The following is a 27,303-nucleotide window of genomic DNA, read 5'->3' as shown; positions in this document are numbered from 1 at the left end:
TCGCTGCCAAAGATGATTCTAACATGTACTCAGCAGGTTGAATACTTATCTAATCAAGATACAGTATATTAGTGTTTTATTTTTCCATATAAAACAAATAATCTTTGAATTTTTCTTCCACTGACATTAGAGTAGTGTGTGTTGATCGTTGACAAAAAAACTATTAAATCCATTTGAATCCCACAATGTAACACAGCAAAATGTGTAAAAGGTCAAGGGGTGTGAATACTTTCTGAAGGGACTGTACATGTATTTACTCAATACACATGAAAAGTTTGGACACACCTACTCATTCAAGGGTTTTTCTTTATTTGTACTATTTTCTAGATTGTAGAATAATAGTGAAGACATCAAAACTATGAAACACATATGGAATCATGTAGTAACCAAAAGAAATGTTGAACAAATCAAAATATATTTTATATTTGAGATTCTTCAAAGTAGCCACCCTTTGCCTTGATGACAGTTTTGTACACTCTTGGCATTCTCTCAACCAGCTTCATGAGGTAGACACCTGGAATTAAGTTAAATTAACAGGTGTGCCTTGTTAAAGGTTAATTTGTGGAATTTCTTTCCTTCTTAATGCGTTTGAGCCAATTACTTGTGTTGTGACAAGGGGTGGTATACAGAAGATAGCCCTATTTGGTAAAATACCAAGTCCATATTATGGGAAGAACAGCTCAAATAGGCAAAGAGAAACGACAGTCCATCATCACTTTAAAACATGAAGGTCAGTCATTATGGAACATTTCAAGAACTTTGAAAGTTTCTTCAAGTGCAATTGCAAAAACCATCAAGCGCAATGATGAAACTGGCTCTCATGAGGACCGCCACAGGAAAGGAAGACCCATAGTTACCTCTGCTGCAGAGGATAAGTCCATTAGAGTTAACTGCACCTCAGATTGCAGCCCAAATAAATGTTTTACAGAGTTCAAGTAACAGACACATCTCAACATCAACTGTTGAGAGGAGACTGCATGAATCAGGCCTTCATGGTCGAATTTCTGCAAAGAAACCACTACTAAAAGGACACCAATAATAAGAAGAGACATGCTTGGGCCAAGAAACACGAGCAATGGACATTAGACTGGTGGAAAAGTCCAAATTTGACATTTTTGGTTCCAACCACCGTGTTGCATGCGTGATTCCCACAATGAAGCATGGAGGAGGAGGTGTGATGTGTGGTAGTGCTTTTCTGGTCACACTGATGGTGATTTATTTAGAATTTATTTAGAATTCAAGGCACATTTAACCAGCATGGCTACCACAGCTTAGTAGGGCTATCATTATGTTTCTACAGGATAATGACCCAACACACCTCCAGGCAGTGTAAGGCTATTTGACCAAGAAGGAGAGTGATGGGGTGCTGCATCAGATGACCTGGCCTCCACAAATCACCCAACCTCAAACCAATTGAGATGGTTTGGGATGAGTTGGACCGCAGAGTGAATTGAAAAGCATCCAACAGGTGCTCAGCATATGTGGGAACTCCTTCAAGACTGTTGGGAAAGCATTCCAGGTGAAGCTGGTTGAGAGAATGCCAAGAGTGTGCAAAGCTGTCATCAAGGCAAAGGGTGGCTACTTTGAAGAATCTCAAATATTTGTTGTTTAACACTTTTTTGGTTACTACATGATTCCATATGTGTTATTTCATAGTGTTGATGTCTTCACTATTATTCTACAATGTAGAAAATAGTCTAAATAAATAAAAACCCTTGAATGAGTAGGTGTGCCAAACTTTTAACTGGTACTGTATATATTTGTATTATCTTTCTCAATAAGTTAATATATTATCCTATGAAATAATACGTACTCTGGTTCTCCCCCTGAAAGAAAATGTTTTATTTTGCGATCCCACTGCAATTCCATTTGAATATCACTGCTGTAATGGAACCACTTGCCAACCGCCACTTCTCTATCCACCTCCTCACTGTCCTACTCTGACGCTGCAGCTACAGGAAGACTGATTAGCAGGAAAATCATGGGGGAATCTTGAAACCATTTAATTGAAAACATTGAGTGTGTGTCTGTGTTGATTTTTGGTTTTATTATCCTTAGCTCAGAGGTTAAGTTTAGGGTTACAATTAGGGTTAGGAGTTTGGGTTAGATTTAGGGGTAAAGGTTAATGGGAATCAATTGTTTGATCCACACAAGGTTAGTAAAACAAACGTGTGTGTGTGTGGAGGCTTATATACTATCCTCGTGGGTACAGTCCCCACAAGGATAGTAAAAACAAGGAAATTATCCCTCATGGGGACATTTCCCAGATCGCTACAACGACAAAGGCTATTTTAGGTTTAGGGTTAGCATTAGTGTTAGAATTAGGGTTAGGTGATAGGTTTAGGAGTTGGGGGTTAGGATTAAAGTTAAAGTTAGGGAAAATATAAATGTTGAATATTTTAGGTCCCCACAATGACAGTAAAACATATGCTGTGTGCGTGTGTGAGAGAGAGAGGTTAGGGGCATTGAGTGTAGTTTACTCACTGGGCCTCAGCACATGGAGGGAGCAGTGACGGTCCAGCCATTGCAGTGTGGTCTCACACAGCTCCCCTTTGCTTGTGGTGGAGACAGTCCCATTGAAGGACTCAAATAGGGGTTTAATAATGATGCTGAACTAAGGATGGTGGGTCAAGGGTCAAACACATAGGGAAAAGGGAAAAGATTCAAAGTTGCATCCTATTTCAATCTCAGAAGACATATGAACAAACCTCTCTGGCAGAAAGGACCTCAGATGTACTCAGATGGCTCATGGTATACAGTCCTATATCATACTACTTCATTTTCTACAGTCGTAACCTTCACAAGTCCTCCTGAAACCAAAAAGTATTGCTCTTCTTTGCTTATATACAGCATCTAATCTAGCCATCTGACATAAATTAAATAAATATTAAAAGTAGCCTGATTGAATCTTCATATCATTATGACAAAGTCATGTTAAACGCAAAAGTCATGTTAAATGTCAGTGATAAGGGTAAAAACGGATACGATCCAAAACTTCCAGTTCTGAAGTGTGCGGCTCTTCACGTACTCATCAAACTTCTCCCGCATGTGGTCGAATCGGTGGCGTGTGATGGGTACACCTGTAGCAGGCAGCTGCTCCTGACACACACTGTGGCACAGCAATAGCACAGATTACTATGTCATGTATACTCGTACTCAAACTGTTTCCTGAACTTGTCTACTCAGATAAGAGAGATAACATAACAGTGAGGCAGTACATACTTTATGGAGGCATTGACCTCCTCAATCTCCTCCCGTAGCCTTTTGGTCTCCTCCTGCATCTGCTGCCTCTCCTGCTGCAGCTTCCTAATGTACTCCACTGTCTTCTGCAGCGTGACTGCATTACTGATCTGGTATCAAACACAACAAGAATAGGTGGCAATATTGGAAAGGTCATGACACGTCGTCAACTGCTGGAGCATTCAACAATGTGTGGGTATGTATCATTCTTTCATGACTTTACCATTTCAGACAGAAGATGTGATATATTACCTGTAAAATAAAATTAAACAATGGGTACTGTTTACATTTCACATTAGAGAGGTGTTAAACAATGGAAATGTTAATGCACTTACCTGCAGAAAAAGCATAGAACCATTCACACAGCCCCAATAACTGTATTTGGTTATAGGGCTTTTAATTTACAATGTTTTTTTTTTACCCCCTACATATATATGCAAAATCTGGTATAAAAAAGCAGGCATGGTAAATGTGGGATTTTGGTCTGTGTATGAAAGGGATACTATATTTGTACCCTATACCTGAAAATAATAGGATGTGCAAACACTATGCTTCTGAACTGATCTTTAAATAAAAGCCATCAAAAGCTAGATCTGGAATATATTAGTAGGAGGACTCAGTAGACAGATGACAGACAGACATGGCTTTACATTGGACTGGGACTTGAGAGCAGGAATCAGGCTGCACAGCATTTTGAAGCCAATGTTGATGTTGAAGCGCCTCTTCTGTTCAGCAGTGATATGGGTCACCCTACGGCTCTGGAACAGACAGGGAGAGAACAGACACACACATAATCAGAATGATTAGTCTGCAATGATTCAACGGCAGGCACACAACACTGGACCTGCTTGAAAAAGCTGGAGTCATACACAGTCACATACACAGACAGAGAATAGTAGGCAGGAGGGTGGGCTGCTGTTACCTGGTTGGACTCGTTCTTGGAAAGGGCAATGCAGCTGCTGTGTGGAGACTGAGGACTGGAGACCTGCTCTGACCCACACAGTGACCCCTGACCTGAGCTACGGTCCTCATGCCCTGGGAGACACAAATGATCCACACTTACCAAAAACCATCATAAAAAAGACTGCTACACAAGTGAGCTCACGAGTGAGCTCACATTAAAGACAAAGACAACCAACTCACATTAAAGACAATTCATTAATTTTATGGAAAGCAGATCAGTACTGTAAACATTCCAAAACACTGTGTATGAATGTGTTACCATGCCACATCCTGTATACACATGTAGAGCTAATAGATTGATAGCTTATGTTTGACAGGAGGAAAGCACCCTGCGACACATGACTGAGTTTAGTGTACATACAGTGGGGCAAAAAAGTATTTAGTCAGCCACCAATTGTGCAAGTTCTCCCACTTAAAAAGATGAGAGGCCTGTAATTTTCATCATAGGTACACTTCAACTATGACAGACAAAATGAGAAAAAAAATCCAGAAAATCACATTGTAGGATTTTTTTATGAATTTATTTGCAAATTATGGTGGAAAATAAGTATTTGGTCACCTACAAACAAGCAAGATTTCTGGCTCTCACAGACCTGTAACTTCTTCTTTAAGAGGCTCCTCTGTTCTCCACTCGTTCCCTGTATTAATGGCACCTGTTTGAACTTGTTATCAGTATAAAAGACAACTGTCAAAACCTCAAACAGTCACACTCCAAACTCCACTATGGCCAAGACCAAAGAGCTGTCAAAGGACACCAGAAACAAAATTGTAGACCTGCACCAGGCTGGGAAGACTGAATCTGCAATAGGTAAGCAGCTTGGTTTGAAGAAATCAACTGTGGGAGCAATTATTAGGAAATGGAAGACATACAAGACCACTGATCATTTCCCTCGATCTGGGGCTCCACGCAAGATCTCACCCCGTGGGTTCAAAATGATCACAAGGGACCTAGTGAATGACCTGCAGAGAGCTGGGACCAAAGTAACAAAGCCTACCATCAGTAACACACTACGCCGCCAGGGACTCAAATCCTGCAGTGCCAGACGTGTCCCCCTGCTTAAGCCAGTACATGTCCAGGCCCGTCTGAAGTTTGCTAGAGACCATTTGGATGATCCAGAAGAAGATTGGGAGAATGTCATATGGTCAGATGAAACCAAAATATAACTTTTTGGTAAAAACTCAACTCGTCGTGTTTGGAGGACAAAGAATGCTGAGTTGCATCCAAAGAACACCATACCTACTGTGAAGCATGGGTGTGGAAACATCATGCTTTGGGGCTGTTTTTCTGCAAAGGGACCAGGACGACTGATCCGTGTAAAGGAAAGAATGAATGGGGCCATGTATCGTGAGATTTTGAGTGAAAACCTCCTTCCATCAGAAAGGGCATTGAAGATGAAACGTGGCTGGGTCTTTCAGCATGACAATGATCCCAAACAAACCGCCCGGGCAACGAAGGAGTGGCTTCGTAAGAAGCATTTCAAGGTCCTGGAGTGGCCTAGCCAGTCTCCAGATCTCAACCCCATAGAAAATCTTTGGAGGGAGTTGAAAGTCCGTGTTGCCCAGCAACAGCCCCAAAACATCACTGCTCTAGAGGAGATCTGCATGGAGGAATGGGCCAAAATACCAGCAACAGTGTGTGAAAACCTTGTGAAGACTTACAGAAAACGTTTGACCTCTGTCATTGCCAACAAAGGGTATATAACAAAGTATTGAGATAAACTTTTGTTATTGACCAAATACTTATTTTTCCACCATAATTTGCAAATAAATTCATTAAAAGTCCTACAATGTGATTTTCTGTTTTTTTTTCCTAATTTTGTCTGTCATAGTTGAATTGTACCTATGATGAAAATTACAGGCCTCTCTCATCTTTTTAAGTGGGAGAACTTGCACAATTGGTGGCTGACTAAATACTTTTTTGCCCCACTGTACATATAACAAAAAAAGTAAGGGCCTGGCGTATGTCACTCTCACCAGTACTTGTGGAGGGTTCTTGTTTCTTGCGGCTGGAAGAGTAGGTCTCCTCTTTAGGGATAATGAGCTGGGGAGACTTCGTAGTCTGTGGAAGGATGTGAAATCCAGGAGCCTGAGATAGAGGGATGTAAAGAAATAAAACACAAAATAAATTAAAACTATTTTAATTAAAACAGTTGAATGCAAAGGGGGCGCTTCAGAGCAGACCGGGTCTTACCCTTGATAGGCTGGAGGAGCCGATGATCACGCCCGTTGAGGGAACCACATCTGCTTTCAGGGGGGTTGGAGTAACAATCACTGCACTGGTATGCCCTGGGAAGGGTGCTGGGACAGCAAAACATCATCTGTCAGGGCCTTTGACATTAAAACCACAGGGTAAATGCGGATTCTCTCATGTATTTAATGTCTAATATTGAGCCTGGATGTCATTGATGATCTTTGCTAGGATCATTTCGGCTGAATCGCCTACAAACATGGACTAGTTTTCATTTAGTTTTTCATTACAATAGTGACTGACTATATAATGATATACAGTAGCACCACCTAGTGGTGAGATCAGACAGCTCTAGTGGAGCAGTAATCCCCCACTTCAATAAATACTATTGTTTCTAATGTGGTCGTTTTTTTCTGGGTAGCACCAGCTAGGCATGTATTAATTCAATATTACATTTGATATTAAATCAATCCACCATTCTTATTCAGCAACAGTTAAACCTTTTGGGATGTGATTAACTCACCTGTTAGGATGAGGTGAGACGAGGAGATGGCAGGAACAATCCTTTGCACACGGCGTGTCTTTTTGTTGGAGCAAGAGGGCTGGATGGGTCTGGGCAGGGCGAAGGTCTGGGGGTGTTGTGGGGTGGCGGCAGGTGAGGGTGGCAGGGGCTGGAGGGGTGGGGTTGTAGGTTCACGGTTTAGGGAGCTGAAGTCAGAGCTGTGACTGAAGGTGGTGGCAGCATCACTGGGTAGAACAGTGGAGGTGGTTGTATGTGTGATGACAGATGAGGGCGGGGAACCGTCCAGGCTTGTGGCATCGTCTAGGGTTGTGGGGGCTACTAGTGTTGGGGTGGCAGCACCCTGGCAGGTCTGGGTGTGCCGCACCGTGGGAAGGGCTGAGGTTTGCCTGAGGGAGGAGCCTCCAGCCTGAGCACTAGGGGGCACCGGCCCAGAGAACAGAGGCATGTAGTTCTGTACGTAAGAGGGGCTTCCACTGGTTTGATTGGACATGAGGGAGGAGATAGTCAGGGGGGCTGGGGAGGCGATAAGTCTGTGGTCATGACTGACGGACGGGAGGTCAGCTGAGAGGTGCATGGAGGAGAGAAGCTGGCCCTATCAAGTCACGAGGACAAGAGCAAAGATAGCACATTTATAATGTTATCAGCTAGTAAGATGTTGTGAAAACATCAAAGTATAAAAGACAGGTGTGTTAGGTCTGGGGGTGTGTTAGGGTTGAGGTTCACAGGGACCGAGCCAAGGGTTGGGGTTTACCTGGGATTGAGAGCTGCTGCTGTGCAGAGGAGTGGCGGATGAGGCAGTGAGGGAAGCAGAGGGGAAGATGGGCTGACGGAGGCTGTGAAATAAGTCTGGAAGAAGAGTCTCTATGTTAGTTAGAATTAGTATAACATCCACTCTACCCTCATAAGTGTTAGGATATTCCACCTGCTGTATTATACTTACCGTATGAGAGTAACATGGTGCTCCAGGGACCTGTTAAAGAGTTGGTGCACTGTGCAAGTGACATTATTTAGAGTTTGTCGCTGTGGCAGAGTGCATTGTCATTACCTTGTAATTGCTCATAGGAGTCCATAAAGTCCAGGTTGGGCTGTAGGGGGATGAGTCCAGGCTGGATCATGTCTGCGTTCCCTGCATGAGCTATGGGGAACATGGATGGGGTGTGAATAACAAACAGACTTTTCCTATAGTTCTGGTTGGAGGAAGGTTTGGGTGGATCTGAGTAAATAGAAAAAGGCTTGGTGTATGGCAGTGCTAATGTTAAGTGCCAAAAGGAGCCCTCGTTCAATATTCTCCATTGGGAGAATCTGTTTTCCTGTAGTCCCAACCATTAAGTGCTGTCAGTCAATATCACCCAACATACAAGTTACAGCAAATCAGAGCTGCTAACAGGGGTACAGGGTCTGTTTTCCCACCTATTGGCTCTTTCACCGCAGATGAGATCACTACACTGCCTGATACAGAAGAGCGTGATTTGAGTTTAAAACAAACATCACAGACTCAGTTGTGGCTATCATAAACTTTATCCGATCAACATCTAGCCTGCAACATCGCTTATTCGTAGTCTGCTGAGCATCATGATCTACTTTACACACATTTTCCCACATTTTGTTGTGTTACAGACTACATTTTAAAATTGAGAAAATGTTGATTTTGTGTCACTGATCTACATAGAAAACCCCATAATGTCAAACTGGAATTATGTTTTTAGAAATGTTTACAAATTAATAAAACATTTAAAGCTGAAATGTCTTGAGTCAATACGTATTCAATCCTTTTGTTATGGTAAGCCTAAATAGGTTCAGGAGTAAAAATGGAGCATAACCACCCTGCATCCCACTGCAAGCTTGCCTCTGAAGATAAGCAGGGTTTGTTCTGGTTGGAAGACCAGATGCTGCTAGCAGTGGTGTTGGAGGGCCAGTAGGAGGCACTCTTCTCTGGTCTAAAGAAATATCCCAATGCCCCAGGGCAGTGATTGGGGACATTTCCCTGTTTAGGGCATCATCTCTCAGATTGAATGTTTAACAGGTGGCCTGACTCTCTGTGGTCACTAAAGATCCCATTGCAATTATTGTAAGAGTAGGGGTGTTAACCCCGGTGTCCTGGATAAATTCCCAATCTGACCATCACGGCCAACTAATCATCCCCAGCTTCCAATTGGCTAATTCATCCCCCTCCTCTCCCCTGTAATTATTCCCCAGGTCGTTGCTTTAAATGAGAATGTGTTCAGTCAACTTCCCTGGTAAAAATATAGAACAATAAATTGCATGTACTCCTAACGTGATTTTTAACTGACTACCCCATCTCTGTACCCCACACACACACACACAATTATCTGTAACGTCCCTCGGTCGAGCAGTGAATTTCAAACACAGATTCAACAAAGACCATGTAGGTTTTCCAATGCCTCGCAAAGAAAGACACCTATTGGTAGATAGGGGAAAAAAAAAAAAAAAAAAAAAAAGACATTGAATATCCCTTTGAGCATAGTGCAGTTATGAATGTAACACTTTGGATGGTGAATCAATACACCCAGTGACTACAGATACAGGCGCCTTTCCTAAATCAGTTGCTGGAGAGGAAGGAAACAGCTCAGGGATTTCACCATGAGCTCAATGGTGATTTTAAAACAGTTAAGAGTTTAATGGCTGTAATAGGAGATGACTGAGGATGGATCAACAATATTGTAGTTACTCCACAATACTATCATAAATGACAATGAAAAGAAGGAAGCCTGTACAGAATGCAAATATTCCAAAACATGCATCCTGTTGGCAATAAGGCACTAAAGTAACACTGAAAAAAAAATTGCCATAAAAAAAATTGATTTTTGCCCTGTGTTATGTTTGGGGCAAATCCAACACTCAAGAATGGTGGTGGCTGCATCATGTTTTGGGTATGCTTGTCATCGGCAAGGAGTAGGGAGTTTATAAAAAAGTAAAATAAACAGAATAGAGCTAAGCACAAGCAAAATTCTAGAGGAAAACTTGGTTCAGTCTGCTTTCCAACAGACAAATGAACCTTTCAACAGTACAATAACCTAAAACACAAGGTCAAATATACACTGGAGTTGCTTACCAAGACGACATTGAATGTTGCTAAGTGGCCTAGATATTTTTTTATGTATTTTTTTTTACTTAAATCGACTTTAACATCTATGGCAAGACTTAAACCAACTTGACAGAGCTTGACTCCGTTTTTAAAGAATGGGAAAATATTTTACAATCCAGACAGATAGAGACTTACCCAGAAAGACTCACAGCTGTAATCGCTGCCAAAGGTGATTCTAACATGTATTGACTCAGGGGGGTGAATACTTACAGTATCTAATCAAGATATTAGTGTTTAATTTTCCATTAATCCAAAAAAATAAAAAGGTTAATCTACTTTGACAAAGTATTTTGTGTAATCCATTTAAATCCCACTCCGTAATAACAAAATGTGGAAAATGTCAAAGGGGTGTGAATACTTTCTGAATGCACTGTATCTAGAAAAAAAAATCATATCAGATGTTTGTTTCTTTGTGACATCTTCAATCAATTAAATGTACTTAATTTGGGACTACAGGGGAGGGATAAAACACTTAGTGACATGTTTGGAAAAACAAATTATTTTCAAAACAAATGTGTTATGTCACCCCCAAAGTAAATTCCTCCTTTGGCCGCCTCTCCTTCTAGTTCTCTGCAGCCAATGACTGGAATGAACTACAAAAATCTCTGAAACTGGAAACACTTATCTCCCTCACTAGCTTTAAGCACCATCTGTCAGAGCAGCTCACATATTACTGCACCTGTACATAGCTCATCTATAATTTAGCCCAAACAACTACCTCTTTCCCTACTGTATTTATTTATTTTGCTCCTTTGCACCCCATTATTTCTACTTTGCACATTCTTCCACTGCAAATCTACCATTCCAGTGTTTCACTTTCTATATTGTATTTACTTCACCACCATGGCCTTTTTTTTGCCATTACCTCCCTTATCTCACCTCATTTGCTCACATTGTATATAGACTTATTTTTCTACTGTATTATTGACTATGTTTGTTTTACTCCATGTGTAACTCTGTGTTGTTGTATGTGTCGAACTGCTTTTCTTCATCTTGGCCAGGTCGCAATTGTAAATGAGAACTTGTTCTCTATTTGCCTACCTGGTTAAATAAAAGGTGAAATAAATAATAATATATATTATTTTAATTCCCCACTGTAAATAACCTTCTTCAAATCTGGCCCCTGTAAGAATATAGTTGATAAGCCCTGGTGTATGGAATGGGATGTTGGTGGTGGGCCCTCACCTATTTCCCTGGGATTGGGCCAGGCCATGGGCTGGTGGGAGGCCAGCGTGGAGAAGAGTGTGTCAGAAAACTCTGACATCAGCACGTCCATGTCAAAGAGTGGGTCCATCTCCATGGGGACGGGTGACTCACGGCTCTTGCGAGCAATGCGGCGCCCAGCCATTTCCTCATCCTGATAAAGGGACACACGGAAGGTGTCTGGAAAGACATCCCCAAACAGCGAAAACTGTTCTTCCGGCCCCTTGGGGTGTTCAATATGCAACAAGCCAGCCAGTCAGTTACACAAAAAACATGCAGTGCACATATTATACAGCATAGTCACACAACTAATCTACTTAACAGAGTAAGACAAAACAATTATGAAACATGCACATCGCATACTCAAATTGATTATGCACCCAGCGGTTTGTTTGAAGTAGACCTACTACACTCCCCTACGTATTTTTTGGACAGTGAAGCTGAAACTTTTAATTTGACTCTATACTCTAGCATTTTGGATTTTGAGATACAATGTTTCATATGAGGTGACAGTACCTTTTATTTGAGGGCATGCTCATACATATTCTGTTTTACTGTTTAGAAATGAAAGCACTTTGTGTCTCTAGTGCCCGCTTTTGAAGGCGTCATAAGTATTTGGAGAAATTCACTTTTGTAATAAAGTAGTCAAAAGTTCAGTATTTGGTCCTATATTCCTAGCACGCATGACTACATCAAGCTTGTGACTCTACAAACTTGTTGGATTCATTTGCAGTTTGTTTACGCTGTGTTTCAGATTATGTTGTGTTTAGTAGAAATTAATGATAAATAATGTAGTGTGTCATTTTTGAGTCACTTTTATTGGAAATAAGAATAGAATATGATTCTGAACACTTCTAGATTAATGTGCATGCTACATTGATTACGGATAATCATGAATGAATCGTGAATAACGATGAGTGAGAAAGTTAGAGGCATAAATAGCATACTCCCTCCAAAAAATGCAAACCTTCCCGGTTATTTGTACTGGTGAGTGGTTAGCATGTCTTGGGGGTATGATCTTCGTGCCTAACTCATTCATGATTCATTCCAGATTTTCTGAAATCATGGTAGTATCCACATGAATGTAGGAGTGTTCAGAAACGTATTATATTCTTCTTTATAATAAAAGACTACAAAATTACACAATACATTATTTACCATTCATTTATATTGGGCACAACATAATCTAATTTACAACTAACACAAACTGTAAATGCATCCAACAAATTTGTAGAGTCACAAGCTGGATGTAGTCATTGCGTGCTAGGAATATGGAACCAAATACTAAACTTTGACTACTTTAACACACAAGTGAATTTGCCCAAATACTACAGGCACTTTCAAATGGGAGAACGAGATGCATAAAGTGCTTACATTTCTAAACGGTAAAACAGATATGTATGAAAATACCCTCAAATAAAAGGTGACATTCTGTAGTGTTCTGTAAAGTTGATCTCAAATCCAAAATGCTGAAGTATAGAGACAAATTAAAAGTTAAAACCTACAACTTTAATGAATTCATTCTGTGACATTAATAACCTATTATTTTCCATTTTCACATTAGATTTCAGATGTTGGGATTATTTGGGTGTTAACCTTATTTTCTCTCACACTACTTTGCTATTACCAAATTTGAATAGAGCCAGCATCACACACAAGATCACTTAGATTGCATACCTTGAGAAGGCTTGAGAGATCGTCATCCTTGTGCTTCTGTAACTGTGACAAATTGGAAAATCAATGTTAATTGGCAGATTCATATATTGAATGAATAACATGAAGTAGAGCATACTAAATGTAGGATATTCAACTGGTTGCCTCACGAGCCAGTTAAAGCAACTGACAAGAACCTAAAATAGGCATACTACTGCTTAGTCTTAAAAATGTGTCAACTTTGTTTAATTGCGACATAGCAGTACTTTTTTTTTTACATTTATTTTTCATTTTACCCCTTTTTTGTGATATCCAAATTGGTAGTTACAGCTGCAACTTCCCTCCTTCGAAACATGACCCTGTCAAGTTGCACTGCTTCTTGACACACTGCTCGCTTAACCCGGAAGCCAGCCGCACCAATGTGTCAGAGGAAACACTGTCCAGCTGACGGCCGAAGTCAGCTTGCAGGCGTCCGGCCCGCCACAAGGAGTCTCTAAAGTCGCGATGGGACAAGGAAATCCCGGCCAGCCAAACCCTCCCCTATCCCGGATGATGCTGGGCCAAATGTGTCTCCCGGTCACGGCCAGCTGTGACACAGCCCGGGATCGAACCCGGGTCTGTAGTGATGCCTCAAGCACTGCAACCTTAGACCGCTCCGCCACTCAAGAGGCCTAACATTGTGCTAATTTAATCTAAAACACAGAAAAGGCACCATTTCAGGAAATAACTAAATCCATTACTCTACCCTTTTCTTGAAATATGTCCTCCACTTGTGATACTCTCGAATTACAATTTCAATTCTTCTTTTCCAATATTTCCCCTCTGTGGCTATTGCCTACGGAAGATAGAAGGGGAGGGAGAAAAGAACGTGGGAAGAGGTTGACAGAAAAGTGGTAAGCAGTAAGGAGGGGTGAGAGACATGGGTGGGAGTGGAACAGAGGAGAGGGGGAAAAAATCATATAATTGATAATGAAGAGCGACATGCGAAGGAGCCAAAACGATTCGTATGGGATAAAAAAAGTGATCAGAGAGAAGAGTCTGGTTATTAGGGTGAAGCAGCGGTATGGTACTGTTGCCTATATACCCAGCAATCCACTACCCCTCCTTACCTCTGCCGGACGATGGTCCTCCATGTCCACGGTCCCATCCAGAGGAGTAACAAAATGGCAGACAGGGTTCTCTCGCTTCTCCACATCTGTAGAGTAGAACACATGCAAGAGCTACCAGTTGAGTGAAAATAACACTAATACTAATTATAGAATATACCTAATATAATTGAGAGCAGATCAATTTACCCAGATTGATTAAATATGATTTGTACACATTAACTGTAGACTTTACTTCTCAATCAGAAGGTGATTCAAGTGCCATTCAGTGGCTCTCCAAACCCAACCCTGTATTCCCCTGCACAAGCGTTAACACAAAACTTCTTTCAGCAAAGTTAAACCTGGTTGTTACTTCGTTACAACAGTTGGGTTACTGTTTTTAGTGAGAGACAGAATAGAGTATGAAGCCATGTGTGGAGCTCTTACATTGCATGTACCAGGCCCTCCAGATAGCATTGTTGAGCCGGATCTTGTCTCTCCACAGCAACTTCAGGCCTTTGAAGTTCTTCCATTTTGGCGACACCAACTTGCCGCTGAAAAGGCAGAAGACAACACAAGCACCTAAATGACCTACTCAAGCGGCAAAGACGCAGGTTTGCAAAATCAGGAGGTAATGTTAACAGTGGAGTTAGAGGTTATCATAGAACAAATATGGATGTCACCCCTGATTTCAGACAGCTCAACCTTCCCTTTATCCTAAGTGTAGGCAGGCTGCCTTGACAGTGGACACTCCATGACTCCAACTCTGAAAAGGCCAACATAACACATGCATCCATAGGGACTAAGTAGGCCACCGTTGACACTGGAGACTACACAAAACACAACAGTGAGGCAGAGAGCATAGGTGAGGCAGAGACAAGGCAGTGAAGGTTTTAGCATGTTCTATCAATCATGAACAACTTCATGTCCTATTTCACACCGATGCTTGGTGGTTATCGTGGGGGAGTGTTGGAAAGATTAAAATAAAAAAATAGACTTGGTTGACTTTCTGTGTAATGAAAAGAAAATGTGTCTCCTTGTCTATGTAACTGACATATTTGGGAAACTAAATTAACTGAATGCAAGCATGCATGCATGCAGGGGAAATACAAAAACCTTATATGAGCGACAATCAGTGGATTCAGAGGAAATAATTCTTATTGGAGAGAGTCTTTCAAAAGTGAACATGCATGTCACATGCGCTGAATACAACAGGCTTACCGTGAAATGCTAACTTACAAGCCATTAACCAACAATGCAGTTAAGAAAAATAAGAGTTAGGAAAATATTAACTAAAAAAAAAAAGTAACACAATAAAAGAATAATGACGAAGCTATATACAAGGGGTTAAGTCAAGGTAATTGAGGTAATATATATAATGTATGTAGGTAGGGCTATAATGTAGGTAGGGGTAAAGTGACTATGCATTGATAATAAACAGCGAGGAGCAGCAGCGTAAAAACAAATAGTTGGGGAGCCATTTGATTTACAGTTCAGCAGTCTTATGGCTTGGAGGTAGAAACTGTTAAGCAGTCTTTTGGACATAGACTTGGTGCTCTGGTACCGCTTGCCATGTCTATGACTAGGGTGGCTGGAGTCTAACCATTTTTAGGGCCTAGGTGTTCCTATTGTCCAGGTGGGAAAGGGCAGTGTGGAGAGCAATAGAGGTTGCGTCATCTGTGGATCTGTTGGGGCGGTATGCGAATTGGAGTGGTTCTAGGGTTTCTGGGATTATGGTGTTGATGTGAGCCATGACCAGCCTTTCAAAGCACTTCATGGCTACAGATGTGAGTGCTACATGTTGGTAATCATTTAGGAAGGTTACCTTGGTGTTATTGGACACAGGGACTAGGGTGCTCTGCTTGAAACATGTAGGTATTACAGACTCGGTCAGAGAAAGGTTGAAAATGTCAGTGAAGACACTTGCCAGTTGGTCAGAGCATGCTCTTGAGTACAGTGTCAGTAAGTGTCCCACACGAGTGATGACTGCTCACCTCCAACGATTAGAAGAACAGTTTGGGACCCAATCCGTTTGACTGTGATCCTGGCTCAGTTGATGTGCCAGTAAGTAAAATCTAACAGTTGATTGAGCTGTCATGTGACTGAATGCTGCAGATAACGTATTTGGCTATTTCAGCCACACTCGTTGCTGATAGGTTTATACAATTGAGCACTCAGCCATACAATCTCCATAGACAAACATTGGCAGTGGAATGGCCTTGTTGAAAATCACTGAGCTCTTCAGCGTGGCACCGTCATAGGATGCCACCTTTCCAAACAGTCAGTTTGTCAAATTTAGCCCCGCTAGAGCTGCCCCGGTCAACTGTAAGTGCTGTTATTTGTAGTGGAAACATCTAGGAGCAACAACGGATCAACCGCGAAGTGGTAGGGAACACAGGCTCATAGAACGGGAACCACCAAGTGCTGAAGCACTTAGCGAGTAAAAATAATCTGTCCTTGGTTGCAGCAATCACTACGGCAGGAGCTTCAGGAAATGGGTTTCCATGGCCAAGCAGCCATACACAAGCCTAAGAACACCATGCACAATGCCAAGAATCGGCTGGAGTGGCGTAAAGCTTGACGCCATTGGACTCTGGAGCAATGTAAACACGTTCTCTGAAGTGATGAATAACGCCATCACCATCTGGCAGTCCGACGGAAGAATCTGGGTTTGGCGGATGCATAGTGCCAAGATTTGTGGAGGAGGAATAATGGTCTGGGGCTGTTTTTCAAGGTTCGGGCTAGGCCCCTTAGTTCCAGTGAAGGGAAACCTTAACGGTATAGCATACAATGACATTCAGGATGATTCTGTGCTTCCAATTTTGTGGCAGCAGTTTGGGAAAGCCCTTTCCGGTTTCAGCATGACAATGCCCCCATGCACAAAGCGAGGTCCATACAGAAATTGTTTCTCGAGATCGGTGTGGAAGAACTTGACTGGCCTGCACAGAGCCATGATCTCAACCCCATTGAACACCTTTTGGATGAATTGGAAAGATGACTGCGAGCCAGGCCTAATCATTCAACATCAGTGCCCGACCCCACTAATGCTCATGACTGAATGGAAGCAAGTCCCTGCAGCAATGTTCCAACATCTAGAGGAAAGCCTCCCTAGAAGTGTGGAGGCTATTATAGCAGCAAAAGGGGGACCAACTCCATATTAATGTCCATGATTTTGGAAAGATATGTTTGACGAGGTGTCCACATACTTTTGGTCATGTAGTGTATCTGTGTGAAGCTGGATTCAGTGCTCTCGTCTGCATTAAAACCAAATGTCAATCCAGGTTGGATGTGACAGCAGAGATGAGGCGCGCCATTCGAAAAACGCCCCTTGACTTTGAGAATCTCCGACTCGACATGCACACCCATCTCATTAGTGCTGGTGAGATAATATACATGTCAGTAATTTGCAATTGACTGTCATAGCCTACGTTTTAATGTGGGGCTATGTGATGGTGATTTGAGAAGACAATCAGAAATACTGTTAGAATGTTTTTCAATCGACTGCCATAGCCCCAAATAAAAAAAAAATTCTCACTTGTTTCTCACTTGGTTGGGGTCGGAATCATTTTTCGCTATCAACATGAAAAAATTATGTAACCATTATTTAACTAGGCAAGTCAATTAAGAGCAAATTCTTTTCACAATGACAGCCTACACCGGTCAAACCCGGACGACGCTGGGCCATTTGTGCGCCACCCTACGGGTAGTGCCCAAAAAGGTTTGGGACTCCCTGGCCTAGTATAATCTGTTTACTATAACTAAAAGTCCAGTTCATAGGGTTGAGTCAAACACAGGAAGACAGAGGCCATCAACAGGACAAGAAAAAAACAGGAACAAAGGAACATTCATATGTGTAGGACTAACGGGTTGCGCCACAGCAATGGATGTTCCCCTGACAGACATGGTTACGGCGAGTGTTTAGTTGGTCGCTCTACACAGACGGGTTTCCTCACACAACGATCTTTCCCCTTTTGAACTTTCAATGAGAATCTGGGGAAATATGCTATGTTGGATTGACATTAAAGGTTGCCCAATGACCCGGGGTAGGTAAACTGTGGATGCCCGGTCGGGAAAGGTACAATTTTGTCACAAAGACAACCTTTATTTCACATTGATTCTAGTGTTCCATTTGTTTAAAACAACAAACATTAAACCAAGGCCAAGTGCCTCACTCACTCAATTCTGATCAGACCACTCCCTCTAGTCTATTCACAGGCGTGCTGAACACAAAAGATCCCATTAGGCCTGTAGAAATACTGCCTATAAAACGCATCTAACTGATGGAATACACAAACAAAACTATAGACAAGCTACATTCCTTGCTTAATCACGACAGTTTTATCACAAACTCAAAAGAGACTTGCGAACCACTAGTGTGCCATTTAGAATTGGTTACAACAGCCCTACACCTAGGCAGGTTCCAGACTGAAACGTGCAACAAAAACATTGTTTTGGTAAAAGGCAGAGTATTTTTTTCTGAATCATTAGTCTACTTTGTTACATTTTTAACAAAAGCCTGCCCACCAAGTTTAAACTAAACAAATCAAACACAAGGTAAACAAATGTACACCCATGGAATGTGGGTGACGTATGGTTAAATATGGGAATTTTTGCTTTCTAATGTTGTTAACGGTTTGTCTCAACTCGCAATATTCAGGGAAAAACACAGTTAAATCGGGAGTAAACGGTGAACAGCGACGAAGTTGCACCTGGGTTTAGGAGTGTTTTAACGAAGCATCGTTCCAACGGCCGAAGACTTAACATACGTTTGTCAAAACACCATGCAGAGAACATTTGTTAAATGCGTCGTTGAAGCATGTGTCGATACTGAAAAATAGGCAGCACTGCTCTCGGATCACCTTTCTACACTGCACAAAAATATAAACGCAACATGTGAAGTGTTGGTCCCATGTTTCATGAAATTAAAGATCCCAGAAATGTTCCAAATGCACAAAAAGCTTATTTCTCTCGAATTTTGTTTACATCTCTGTTAGTGTCAATTTCTTCTTTGCCAAGATATGCCACACCTGTCAGGTGGACGGATTATCAAAAAGCTGATTATACAGCCAGATCATGCCTCCCAAGTTGCGCAGTGGTCAAATGCACTGCATCGCAGTTCTTGGGGCGTCACTACAGACACGGGTTCGATCCCATGCTGTGCCACAGCCGGCCATCCAATCATAGCCCACGTGTATGGAGTCGTGTGGGCGAGCAGGTTTGCTGATGTCAATGTTGTGAACAGAGTGCCCCATGGTGGCAGTGGGGTTATGGTATGGGCAGGCATAAGCTACGGACAACAAAAACAATTGCATTTTATCAATAACATTTTGAATGCACAGAGATATACGGTGACGAGATCCTGAGGTCCATTTTTGTTAAGGTATCTGTGACCAACAGACACATATCTGTATTCCAAGTCATGTGAAATCCATTGGATAATTTATTTAAATTGACTGATTTCCTTACATGAACTGTCACTGAGCAAAAAAAATGTGCGTTTATGTTTTTGTTCAGAATATATTAAAATCTTACCTTAACATTAGAATTCTTTCACAATACTGAGAATGAATCAGCTCCTAGAGAGATATTACCACCCATGACTGCAAATATAGGAGTGTTATTCTAATGCCTACCCAATAATAATGCACTAAAATCCCAGATTTGGTACAAAATTGTCCACATGCTGTTAGGCCTACACATTAAATATACTGGGGCAAATATTACAGAAAGTAGCCTACAATTAGCCAAATATAACTCAATTGATTTAACATGAAATTGATTTAAATGGGATTTAAAGATATAGGCCTATATAGCCTATACTGTATTTATCTGAAACTTATTTTTATCCTTTGCTTATTTGTAGCCTAGTCAACATCATTCTGAAGTTATCGGCGGTCAGAGAGACAGACAAACATCTTGATTCTGTGTTTAGCGTATATCTTCGCTAGATGCAAAAAACATCTAACGACACACTTAGCTGGTTCGTATTGCCTCGGAGGCCAGGTTGGGGCTGGTTCTGAGAGGTCTGAGGCAGTCGGTAAATGACGAGCGTTTTCAAGGGCAACTTTTCTAACAATGGTTTTGGGAAACAGCTTGGAGATTTAACGTAGCTCCTACGAAGGTTCTAACGATAAACTTAGCCATAAGATGCTTTTGGGAAACCGGGGCCTGTTTCGGTAGCGCGAGTCGCAGCTCAAGTGGCGCTTGCAGTCCATCATTTAGCAAATCACCTCGCAACTCTAGCAAGTGTTTTTCTGTTTAAATTACCCAATGACAATGAGCATAGACTCTATTTAGTATGTATTTTGCATATACATGGAATGAAAGGTATTTTTTTATCCCCTGACAAGTGAACTGAAACTATTAATGAATCAAGGATATGTCCTTCCACTTAACCAAGTTGATGTGTACAAAGCCACCTGAGCCAGATGCCCGTATCACCCATCCACTTGGCTACATGTCTACAAATGTAGCCACTAGCCACTGCATTGGGGATTCCTGGGGACACCAGGCTTAAAACCTCTCCATCTATGACAGCCTAGGTGAGGACACTTGATGCTCTGGACGCCCTACCCCAACCCCCCAAGTTGCAAAGGCAACACTTTGCGGGTGGGTGATGTCTGTGCCAAGCCATCTGAGCAAGTGCCAAGGTCAAGAGTGTACATGAATGTGGTAGACTGGCCCAGTTTAAGTCACTGCCATGAGTCTGTCAACCTTTCTCACTCATAATAGTTGCACTTTGGCATTCACTCTTGACCTTGGCACTTGCTCAAATTGCTTGACACAGGACAAATAAATCACTGTGTTGCCTTTCACTTGGGGGGGGGGGGGGGGGGTCGGGTAGGAGGTGGGAGTCAGGAGCAACAAGTGTCCTCACATGGGCTGTCATAGATGGAGAGGACATTTGTAGATTTGAAGATGCACCCAGCCAATGTGAAACTACTATGAGTGAAAAAGGTTGGCAGAATCGTTGTGGTTCCTTAAACTGGGCCAGTCTACCAGTCATGTGCATCTTCAAATGCAGTGTAATGAAAAAAAAGAGTGAGTTTGATTTTATGGTGGACTCTTCAGGCGCTGTCCTACTGTGTAGCAAAACAGAGTGTACCTGGACAGTCTACATTGCAGTACACTTTTGTTGCTCTAAGAGAGAGCCAAAGTGCTAAAGGAATCCAGATTATCGTGCATGTAGTAAAGGGTGTGGTTCACTAGAGATAAACGGTCAAGCAGCGCTTACCTGACGTCACTGAGGGATGACCTTAGCTTGACATCACTGAGGGATGACCTTAGATTATGAGAATGAAAGCGCAAAAAATGCTGTTGATTTAATTGGCCAAGTTTGTGTTATGTACCTGCACCATGGCCCTACCACCTACATTTAGTTCAGGTTCTGAACTTCTGTCATTGTTCTCTACATTCCACTAAACCTAGTCTGCCGTAAAACTAGAGCAAAGGTTGCGGGATGTGCGATGGTGCCAATCCTTGGCAAGCAGAGAGCTGTAAAGGAATGCAATCTCCCTTGCACAGGTGTCATATCATGTGTTGACATGGGTTGAGGGTGTTCTGAGAAGGAGCAACACCGACTTTTATTGCAAAACCCCTGTCAGCAAAGTGGTGCTCAGGCTGTTTGCATTGCTTGGGCATCTGGTGTCAAGTGTCCTCTCCATACTCAGCACATCAAGCATGGCTAAACATCGGGCTGTAAAATCCCAACAATCCAGGGTCCATTCTCTCAATGAAACAGGGTCTGTCTGTGTTTGGCACTAGACAAAAGACGGCATCTGAGTGATTCCTTATAAAATGCAGGATTTTTTTCCCTAATTTTGTCTGTCATAGTTGAAGTTGTACATATGATGAAAATTACAGGCCTCTCATCTTTTTAAGTGGGAGAACTTGCACAATTGGTGACTGACTAAATACTTTTTTTGCCCAACTGTATATAGCGAAGGTACATGACGTAATGACGCCACGTAAAATTTTGCTCAATACATTCAACACAGCATTCCTAAACTAGCCCAAACGTCTGCTGTGTGGATCGATCAGTCAACAAAGTCAAGCAGTCATTTGAAAGAGTAACAACATTTCAGCAAGACAACTCAAAGGCGAAATCCATTAAAGCCAAGATAATGGAATTCATTCCTCTTGACAATCCACCGTTCTCCATCGTTGGTGATGTTGGCTTTCGCCGACTGGTCGGGCACCGGTTAACACTACCAAGTGTGCTATGTTGCCTTACCGGAATTACACAGTAATAGCGTCACTGCTATTAGCTTCACGACATACATACTATGAAACACCGTTTGGGTCTTTGTGTGTCAAAAAATATACACTAGCACTGTCAAAGCTGTACAAAAAAAAAGTCAGCAAACATGCAAACACTGGTTATGAAAGATGTGTTTACAATACAGCATTGGTTATCAAGCATAATTTGTTCAACCGCAACTTCTGGGGTAGCTAGCATTACCTAGTTAGCCTGAAAACAAATGACCAGTAGAAACTGCAGTCATTTTCATTATTCTGGGCAATGATTTAGGAATCTTTGTGAGTACGTATTAGCTAGGTTGCCACTTGTTATTCGTCTATTGAAATTGAACTTCAGTTCATGAAAATAAATAGCTAGCCAGCTACTTAACCCTATTGCCCAAAGCTAACGTTATAAGCAGCCAGCTAGCTTCATCCAGCTAGTGAGGCTCGACAGGAGCGGGTTGTGTGTTGTAAAGCTAGCCACAATAAGGATTAGGCACAATGGTGGAATTTGCGGTTCACCTTCAAAATAAAATAATGTCATTAAAAGTGATGCAAATTAATAAAAATAGTAGAATTATGCCATACTTTTACTTTGAAGGCTAACCGCAAAGTCCACTATTGCGGCTAATCCTTACTGTACCTAGCTTCACATAGATGGGGCCGACCACCATTAATCAAGTAAGAACGGTCTTATAAATTAGGGTTATTTTAGATGACACCTAGCTATATAGTTAGCTAGCTAACTATAGCTACTGAAACAGATTGTCGTTTTGCTATGTTTTTGAGGAAGATGATTGTTTGCATCCATGAGCAACCTAGCTTTTTTTATGATCAGCACTGTAGGTGCGCGAGACAACTTTACCAGCACATTAGCATACATAGATGAATCGTTGTGACATATCAAATATGAGTGAGTGTAATCAACGTGTAATAACTACTTAAAACATTTATGAACGTTAAATTATTATGTGATGCGCAGTCATATTCAGGTCCTGATTGGTCAAATATTGTTATTTGACACGTCAAATAGTGTTAAATAGTATAATTTTTGACACGCAAACAGTGTTCCATAGAAATCCTGGATGAGATTGAAACGACTGAACAGATGAACAACGAAACAGCACAGTAAGTAAATTAAATAAATACAGTTGAAGTCGGAAGTAGACATACACTTAGGTTGGAGTCATTAAAACCCGTTTGCAACCACTCCACAAATTTCTGCTGCCGCCCCGTGATTCACTTTTGGGACGTGTTCTTCGGCTTGCAAGCTTCCCCCTTTGTCCTCCAAACATAACGATGGTCAAACAGTTCTATTTTTGTTTCATCAGACCAGAGGACAATTCTCCAAAATGTACGATCTTTGTCCCCACGTGCAGTTGCAAACTGTAGTCTGGCTTTTTTATGGCGGTTCTGCGGTGGCTTCTTCCTTGCTGAGCGGCCTTTCAGGTTATGTCGATATAGGACTCGTTTTACTGTGGATATAGATACTTTTGTACCTGTTTCCTCCAGCATCTTCACAAGATCCGTTGAGGTTGTCTTTTCGCACCAAAGTAAGTTCATCTCTAGGAGACAGAACGCGTCTCCTTCATGAGCGGTATGATGGCTGCGTGGTCCCATGGTGTTTATACTTGCGTAGTATTGTTTGTACAGATGAACGTGGTACCTTCGGGCATTTGGAAATTGCTCCCAAGGATGAACCAGACTTGTGGAGGTCTACAATTCTTGGCTGATTTCTTTTGATTTTCCCATGTTGTCAAGCAAAGAGGCACTGAGTTTGAAGGTAGGCCTTGAAATACATCCACAGGTACACCTCCAATTGACTCCAGTTGACTCAAATGATGTCAATTAGCCTATCAGAAGCTTCTAAAGCCATGACATCATTTTCTGGAATTTTCAAAGCTGTTTAAAGGCAGTCAACTTAGTGTATGTAAAATTCTGACACACTGGATATGTGCCACAGTAAATTATAAGTGAAAAAATCTGTCTATAAACAATTGTTGGAAAAATTACTTATGTCATGTACAAAGTAGACATCCTAACCGACTTTCCAAAACTAAAGTTTGTTAACAAGAAATTTGTTGAATGGTTGCAAAACGAGTTTCAATGACTCCAACCTAAGTGTATGTAAACTTCCGACATCAACTGTGCACACATACATATACACACATATTTCTATTTTATTTCACCTTTATTTAACCAGGTAGGCTAGTTGAGACCAAGTTCTCACTTATAACTGCGACCTAGCCAAGATAAAGCAAAGCAGTGCGACAAACAACAACACAGAGTTAAACATGGAATAAACAAACAGTCAATAAACAGTAGGAAAAAAGTATATACACAGTGTGTGCAAATTAGGTAGGATAAGGGAGGTAAGGCAATAAATAGGCCATAGTGGCGAAATAATTACAATATAGCAATTAAAACACTGGAGTGATAGGTGCAGGCAGGGATAGGTTGCACTGCCTGCACTGGGCAGGTGCAGGCAGGGATAGGTTGAAGAGCATGTATTTAGTTTTACTTGCATTTAAGAGCAGTTGGAGGTCGCGGAAAGTGAGTTGCATGGCATTGAAGCTCGTCTGGAGGTTGGTTAATACAGTGTCCAAAGAAGGGCCAGAAGTTTACAGAATGGTGTCGTCTGCGTAGAGTTGGATCAGAGAATCACCAGCAGCAGGAGCGACATCATTGATGTATACAGAGAAAAGAATCGGCCCGAGGATTGAACCCTGTGGCACCCCCATAGAGACTGCCAGAGGTCCGGACAACAGGCCCTCTGATTTGACACACTGAACTCTGTCTGAGAAGTAGTTAGTGAACCAGGCGAGGAAGTCATTACAAAAACCAAGGCTGTTGAGTCTGCCGATAAGAATGTGGTGATTGACAGAATCGAAAGCCTTGGCCAGGTTGATGAATACAGCTACACAGTATTGTCTCTTATCGATGGCGGTTATGATATCGTTTAGGACCTTGAGCGTGGCTGAGGATCACCCAGAGCTAGCTCGGAAACCAGATTGCATAGCAGAGTGGGATTCGAAATGGTCTGTGATCTGTATGTTAACTTGGCTTTCGAAGACCTTAGAAAGACAGGGTAGGATAGATATAGGTCTGTAGCAGTTTGGGTCTGGAGTGTCTTCCACTTTGAAGAGGGGGATGACCGCAGCAGCTTTCCAATCTTTGGAAATCTCAGACGATAAGAAAGAGAGGTTGAACAGGCTGGTAATAGAGGGTGCAACAATTCCGGCTGATATTTTTAGAATTGTCTAGCCGGGCTGATTTTTAAGGCTGATTTTGCAGCACTTTCAGAACATCAGCTATCTGGATTTGGGTGAAGGAGAAATGGGGGGGGGGGGGGGGGGTACAAGGCTGTTGACCAGGGTAGGGGTAGCCAGGGGGAAAGCATGGCCAGCCGTAGAAAAATGCTTACTGAAATTCTCAATTATCACGGATTTATCGGTGGTGACAGTGTTTCCTAGCCTCAGTGCAGTGGGCAGGAGGTGCTCTTATTGTCCATGGACTTTACAGTGTCCCAGAACCTTTGGGTTTTTGCTACAGGATGCAAATTTCTGCTTGAAAAAGCTAGCCTTAGCTTTCCTAACTGCCTATGTATATTGGTTCTTAACTTCCCTGAAAAGTTGCATGTCGGGGGGCTATTTGATGCTAATGCAGTACGGCACAGGATGTTTTTGTGCTGGTCAAGGGCAGTCAGGTCTGGAGTGAACCAAGGGCTATATCTGTTCCTGGTTCTACATTTTTTGAATGGGGCATGCTTATTTAAGATGGTGACGAAGGCACTTTTAAAGAATAACCAGGCATCCTCTACTGACGGAATGAGGTCAATATCCTTCCAGGATACCCGGGGCAGGTTGATTAGAAAGGCCTGCTCGCTGAAGTGTTTTAGGGAGCGTTTGACAGCGATTAGGGGTGATCGTTTGACCGCAGAGCCTTTACGGACGCAGGCAATGATGCAGTGATCGCTGAGATCCTGGTTGAAGACAGCAGAGGTGTATTTGGAGGTTGGTTAGGATGATATCTAGGAGGGTGCCTGTGTTTACGGATTTGGGGTTGTACGTGGTAGGTTTATTGATCATTTGTGTGAGAGATTGAGGGCATCAAGTTTAGATTGCAGGATGGCCGGGGTGTTATGCATGTCCCAGTTTAGGTCACCTAACAGCACAAGCTCTGAAGCTAGATGGGGGGCAATCAATTCACATATGGCGTCCAGGGTAGAGCTGGGGGCAGAAGGTGATCTATAGCAAGCGGCAATGGTGAGAGACTTGTTTCTGGAAAGGTGGCTTTTTAAAAGTAGAAGATCAAATGATTTGGGCACAGACCTGGATAGTAAGACATTACTCTGCAGACTAACTCCGCCCCCTTTGGCAGTTCTATCTTGTCGGAAAATGTTATAGTTAGGGATGGAAATTTCAGGGTTTTTGGTGGTCTTCCTAAACCAGGAGTCAGACACAGCTAGGACATCCAGGTTGGCAGAGTGTGCTAAAGCAGTGAATAAAACAAACTTAGAGGCTTAGGAGGCTTCTGATGTTAACATGCATGAAACCAAGGCTTTTACAGTTACAGAAGTCAACAAATGAGAGTGCCTGGGGAATGGGAGTGGAGCTAGGCACAGCAGGGCCTGGATTAACCTCTACATCACCAGAGGAACAGAGGAGTAGGATAGGAGTATGGCTAAAGGCTATAAGAACTGGTTGTCTAGTACATTCGGAACAGAGTAAAAGGTGCAGGTTTCTGGGCACGATAGAATAGATTCAAGGCATAATGTACAGACAAAGGTATGGTAGGATGTGAATACTGTGGAGGTAAACCTATGCATTGAGTGACGATGAGAGAGATATTGTCTCTAGAAACATAATTTAAACTAGGTGAGGTCACCGCATGTGTTGGGAGGTGGAACTAAAGGGTTAACTAAAGCATATTGAGCAGAGCTAGAGGCTCTACAGTGAAATAAGGAAATAATTACTAACCAAAACCGTAATGGACAACGCATATTGACATTAGGGAGAGGCATGCTTAGCCGAGTGATCATAGGGGCCCAGTGAGTAGCTCGGCGGGCCGGGGCTAGCAAGCTAGCAGAAGGGCCTTAGAG

The 27,303-nt window shown here is 42.1% G+C and overlaps 1 protein-coding gene across 5 annotated transcripts in view; it reads right to left on the bottom strand.

The window, feature by feature from the left end:
* LOC110525692 (MLX-interacting protein) overlaps positions 1-27,303 on the bottom strand; it is a 45,995-nt gene that overhangs the window by 15,295 nt on the left and 3,397 nt on the right. Inside the window, exons 2-16 of one of the 5 annotated variants that reach the window (XR_016496610.1) lie at positions 14,409-14,515; positions 13,986-14,071; positions 13,622-13,711; positions 12,901-12,942; positions 11,206-11,446; positions 7,960-8,049; positions 7,666-7,760; positions 6,915-7,506; positions 6,395-6,531; positions 6,178-6,289; positions 4,163-4,275; positions 3,891-3,998; positions 3,223-3,350; positions 2,986-3,109; positions 2,485-2,614 (exon numbers count right to left, since the gene is read on the bottom strand). Coding sequence is in view for 4 of the 5 variants with exons in the window: in XM_021606040.3 (XP_021461715.3) it covers positions 2,485-2,614; positions 2,986-3,109; positions 3,223-3,350; positions 3,891-3,998; positions 4,163-4,275; positions 6,178-6,289; positions 6,395-6,501; positions 6,915-7,506; positions 7,666-7,760; positions 7,960-8,049; positions 11,206-11,446; positions 12,901-12,942; positions 13,622-13,711; positions 13,986-14,071; positions 14,409-14,515 (2,165 nt within the window). In the remaining variant the exon portion in view is untranslated. The remainder of the gene's footprint in view (positions 1-2,484; positions 2,615-2,985; positions 3,110-3,222; positions 3,351-3,890; positions 3,999-4,162; positions 4,276-6,177; positions 6,290-6,394; positions 6,532-6,914; positions 7,507-7,665; positions 7,761-7,959; positions 8,050-11,205; positions 11,447-12,900; positions 12,943-13,621; positions 13,712-13,985; positions 14,072-14,408; positions 14,516-27,303) is intronic. The other 4 variants (XM_021606040.3, XM_021606042.3, XM_021606041.3 and 1 more) reach the window with 4 other exon arrangements.

This window comes from Oncorhynchus mykiss, chromosome 6, assembly GCF_057628025.1.
Source record: "Oncorhynchus mykiss isolate SJ-2025 chromosome 6, ASM5762802v1, whole genome shotgun sequence".
Classification (NCBI taxonomy): domain Eukaryota; kingdom Metazoa; phylum Chordata; class Actinopteri; order Salmoniformes; family Salmonidae; genus Oncorhynchus; species Oncorhynchus mykiss.
This window is presented reverse-complemented; position numbering and strand designations above follow the sequence as displayed.